The following is a 5,000-nucleotide window of genomic DNA, read 5'->3' as shown; positions in this document are numbered from 1 at the left end:
TGTGCCATGTGGTGGTTGCTTTGGTGGATGTAAGTGAGGTGAGGATGGGTGGAGATAGATAGATAGATAAATAGATAGATAGATAGATAAACAGATAGATAGATATATAGATAGATAGAGAGAGGGGGAGAAGGAGAGATGGAGCCAGACAGAAAGACAAACAGAGATAGGCAAAGAGACAGACAGACACAGAGAAAATGAGATAAAGTAGAAGATAAATTAGGAAAAGATGAAGAAGATGAAGAAGCAAGAAGAATAAAGAATTTAATCTTTGAAAGAAAGTAGAAGAATAAAAAGAAAGTGAAGGAGGAAGAAGAGAAAGAGGAGGAGGAAGAGAAGGAGAAGGAGGAACAGAAGAAGGAGAAGGAGGAGAAGGAGAAGGAGGAGAAGGAGGAGAAGGAGAAGGAGGAGAAGGAGAAGGAAGAGAAGGAAAAGGAGAAGGAGGAGAAGGAGAAGGAGGAAAAGGAGGAGAAGGAGGAGAAGGAGGAGAAGGAGGAGAAGGAGGAGGAGGAGGAAGGGGGAATCCAGAAGGGAGGGAAGTGTGTCAAAAGAAATGTGCTCTGACATTCTGCTGAGCCAAACCACATACAATGACAGTGACGGGGCACTTTTAACACGCAGAGGGAGAAGAACACTTACAACCACATTCTCTTTGGACCTTCCTAGAGGAGTGCCTTGAACCGACTAGCAGAGGGAGAAAAATTTGGTGACTTAGTCTAATAAAAGTCCCGTGTTGTTTTGATCTAGAAATGTTATATAAAGATATTGATTTACTTTTTTTTTATGTTTTTTTTCTTCTTCTTCCTCTTCTAAAAACTATGTATATATATGGATATATAATCTAGTTTTTTAAAAATTTATTTATTTGTTTAAATCGTATTTTTTGGAGTTTAATTAAGTGCCCTCTGTTTTTTTTTTTTAAATCTAAGTTTTATATTATGGGAAACTACCGTTTATTGAATGAGTGCTAAAAATAAAACAGAACATCTCTCTTTTTTTTAAGCTTAAGAAGGACAGTTAATTCAAGAGGAACACAGACTTTTCATTTCCAGGAGGATCAGTTGTTTTAATATTTACTTTTAGAACATACTTCTCTTAAAAAATAGAAAAAAAAAAGAGAATGTATCATAACACATAAGAATTTCCCTTTTTTGGTTTTGTTAGAAAAAAAAAAGAATAAAAATATAATATAATAATGATAACTAATTGTAAAATAAATAATCCGGTACTCCTACTTACTGCATCTTTGTCGATATATTCTAGGTTGATATCAGGGCCAAATATTTCCCGAATGATGTTATCAATAACTTCGTCATCCTTCTTAGTCAATGCTTCGCCCTCCAGTCTGAGCGGTAGCATCTGCAGCATATGCTTATTGTCCAGCTACGGGAAGTTACAAAAGGAGACTTTAACAGCGGGAATGAGGCACTAGATTTTTTTTTTTTTTTATTTATCTCTCTAAAGTCGCTTGAACTGAAAACCGAACTGTCTGTCTCAGAGATCTAGGCACTGTCAACTCTGGTGTTGATGTTAAGCCTGCTCTGAGGTGTGTAGTATCCCTGCTAATAGAGTTCTCCTTTCAAACCCTGTCTTGAAGTGTCTGTTGCCTGGTGTTTCTTTCCATGTACACATATCTATATGTATATGTATATATACACACATAAGAATGCATGTATATATCTATATTTATATGTATAGACGTACATGCGTGTATTCATACATATTTATCTTACCCTGCTTTGAGGTGCCTTGTCATCACATATCTTTCTCTCTCTCTCTCAGATGTAATATTCCTGATGTTTCCTAAGCCCTGTTCTTCTATGCTTCATAAAACTCTTCCGGTAGAATTGTTTGTATTTGTATTTTTGTTTTTTGTGAATACTGTGTGTGTGTGTGTGTGTGTGTGTGTGTGTGTGTGTGTGTGTGTGTGTGTGTGTGTGTGTGTGTGTGTGTGTGTGTGTGTGTGTGTGTGTGTCTGTTTCTTTCGGGATGCTGTGTTCTGTTCACTGTTGTTCTTTATGTCTATTGCTTGTAGTTATTGTTTACGTTTATTGTTCATGTATACGGTTTTCCCTACTTTTCCCTGGCTGGGGCTTCTGTAAGGTGTTTACCAGCTGTCTCTACCACATACTTAGCTGCTTCTCACGTGTTCCTAGATGCGCGCGCTTGTGTGTATGACCTAAAGTGTCTGTAACATGTCTAGTATTAGCCTGAGAATAAGAAAGTGGCTGTTTGGTCCATTGGCTCGCACAGGGTGATTTTTTTTTTGTCTTGTGATTCCATACTTAATGGGAGAAACTGTCACTCGTGCTCTGTAGAAGATGAAACGTGAGAAAAAGCGGTGACGCTTGAATAAAGGTTTATATGGTGCGAAGGTGAAGAGAGAGAAAATAAAAAAAATAATTGAAAAAAATAATCAAGGTGAGAGAGATAAGCGTGCTGGAGGAAGGAATAAGAAATAAAATTTATATATATATGCGTCGTAGAAAATAAAATAAGAAGAATGATGGTTAACCCGGCTGTGCGGATATGGGAACCCACGTTGTGATAGGCCTACTGGAGGAGGGACGAAGGGCCTACCTACACTTAGCAGTAGGGAGGGGGAAGGGCGAGGGGGGTGGGGGGGCTAAAGGGAGCGAAAATGGAGACACTCATACCAAACTTGAGGTCCATCGAGGCTTCAGATGGGCTGAGGACGAGTCGGCGGGAGATGAGGGGAAAAAGGGGGAAGAAGGGGGCGGAGCATGAGCATGAGGGGACGAGGGCAGAGGGGAAAAGGAGGACGACCATTTACTCACACACTTGGGACTAAAAATATATATATATATTAATAATGACCTCTGGGACGTGGGAGGCCATCCTGTTCAGGAGCTGAGACTCTTTGGTGGGTGGCTTGCCGTTGATTAGATCCCCGTGGGAGGTGTAGGAAATACGGGACGTGTGGGAAGTGTAGGAGTTGTGGCGGGAGCCCAGGGTGGTATACACAGGCACGATGATGGCACCGTTTTCCTCGCTCATGGGTGTGACCGCGGCGGAGTCGTCGGCGTATGGCAGGTGCTCCTGTGCGTCCAGGTACGTGGACAGCACCAGAGGCTTCTTGTCGCCAAAGCGCCGGCCGTTAGCGGTCCGCCAGGTGAATTGGTGGCTACCCCGGGACCCTTTTCGAATGTTATAAGGTGAGCCAGGGAGGCTAAGACTCGCCTGCAAGAAGAAGACAGCGCCACCATGAGGCCGGTGTGGGCGTGGTTCCGCCCACATCAGCCCCACAGATCCTACTGCTTGCTGGGGACACGACAACCTGCGGCTCAAACACTGATCTCTTCTACCGCTCCTACGTCAGCACTCCGGCCACGTGGCTCGCCTGCGTCACGAGGCAACACGCGGCCAGTTCCTCTAATATCCGCACGGGAGGGGCGTCGCCCTCCTGCACCCGCAGGGGGTATTCAGAAGGGACCGCCCGCTCTTCAGGCGTCTTGGCCATCTAAACTTAGCTACATTATGTGTCAAAATTTTGGAAGCAGTGATGGAAGCCAGTGCTCGAGCGTAGGCGGGTGCGGTACAATAACAATGTGGATGAGTTCTGCGGCGCGGGCGGGCGGGCCCCCGTCGTCGAGTACCAGCGCCCACCAGAGGGCCCCGGTACCCGACAGCGGACTCCGCCTCGGGCACTGACGCCGCGCCGCATCAGAGAGAGAAGCGGCAGACACGCCCGCACACACGTCTACATAGAGGCAGTGAAAAAGGAAAGCTGACGAACACATCCACATAGACACTGAGAAGAGGAGATATCAGTTCTGTTCAGCACATCACTAGAGACAGACAAACATGGAATCTTTCTACATCCAATGTGGACCAACAGTCGATTGATCTTCTAGTTTGATGATTAGAATTTCTTAAACAAAGTAGGGGTTTTTGCCCCCTGTGGAGACCTGACACGCCAAAATGGACCATACAGTAATCTATACTAGATTCTACAGTGTCTAAAACACTACTTATTAACTGTATAACACATTCTAACACTTGCTCTCTAAGAATCTAAGAATTTGTTTCGCATGCTGATACTCTTTGTTCGCTATCAAGTAACTCTAGGCTATTTGGTCTAGACTAAAATGTGGGTTTGGGTCTGTCTCTTGGCGGAGCGCGGGCGTGCAGGAAGGCCAGGCACCCTTGCACGCTCATGACTACACGTGCTGCACGGCCGAGCATTCCTGCACGAACGAGGTCCGCCTACAGGAAGGCCTAACGTACCTGCGTGAGAGTATGGCTAAACACACGTACATATACACGCAGGCACACACATACAAACAAACACACACATGCACACAGACACACACACACACACACACAGACCCTTACACATTTTGGCTCACGAAATGAGATTTGTTAGGTGAAGCAGATACCACGTCTATACCCACATAATTTTAAGCAAAACCTATGTAACAGCAATCCTTCATTATGAGATACATTACCTCTACTCATGGACCAAATCTATATTAGCGTGAGACTACACCTTGAATCGATGTAGCAGACTCACTGATAGGACTGGCGTTCACACAAGATTATGATTAGTAAGAGCCGTTAACTTTTAGGCTAAACTCTCTCTCTCTCACTCTCTCTCTCTCTCTCTCTCTCTCTCTCTCTCTCTCTCTCTCTCTCTCTCTCTCTCTCTCTCTCTCTCTCTCTCCTTCTCTCTCTTTCTCTCTCACTCACACACACACAAACACACACTATTGTCGTAGGGACTAACAAGTCATACTGCAACACGACAGACTTAGTGTGCAGAAAAGCATGCAGGAAAAATAACAACAACAACACAGGTAGTTTACACTTGACAGCAATGCCATATCGATTGCAACATATATGTCGATGTGTGAGATATATCATTTTCGTATGTAGTAGAGTATATGCAAGGATTCTGCAACATATATGCAACATATCTGTATTGCCGTAAGATACACAAGGTACAACTAGATATCCAGAGGAACGGACGACACACATAC

The 5,000-nt window shown here is 44.0% G+C and overlaps 1 protein-coding gene across 1 annotated transcript in view; it reads right to left on the bottom strand.

Annotated features, from left to right (window-relative positions):
• LOC125046423 (sodium channel protein para-like) overlaps positions 1-5,000 on the bottom strand; it is a 183,163-nt gene that overhangs the window by 92,936 nt on the left and 85,227 nt on the right. The window contains exons 9-11 of the mRNA XM_047644199.1: positions 2,839-3,201; positions 1,240-1,383; positions 640-684 (exon numbers count right to left, since the gene is read on the bottom strand). Coding sequence (XP_047500155.1) covers positions 640-684; positions 1,240-1,383; positions 2,839-3,201 — 552 coding nt within the window. The remainder of the gene's footprint in view (positions 1-639; positions 685-1,239; positions 1,384-2,838; positions 3,202-5,000) is intronic.

Source organism: Penaeus chinensis, chromosome 39, assembly GCF_019202785.1.
Source record: "Penaeus chinensis breed Huanghai No. 1 chromosome 39, ASM1920278v2, whole genome shotgun sequence".
Taxonomy (NCBI): Eukaryota; Metazoa; Arthropoda; class Malacostraca; order Decapoda; family Penaeidae; genus Penaeus; species Penaeus chinensis.
The sequence above is the reverse complement of the archived record's forward strand: the minus strand, read 5'-3'. Positions and strand labels throughout refer to the sequence as shown.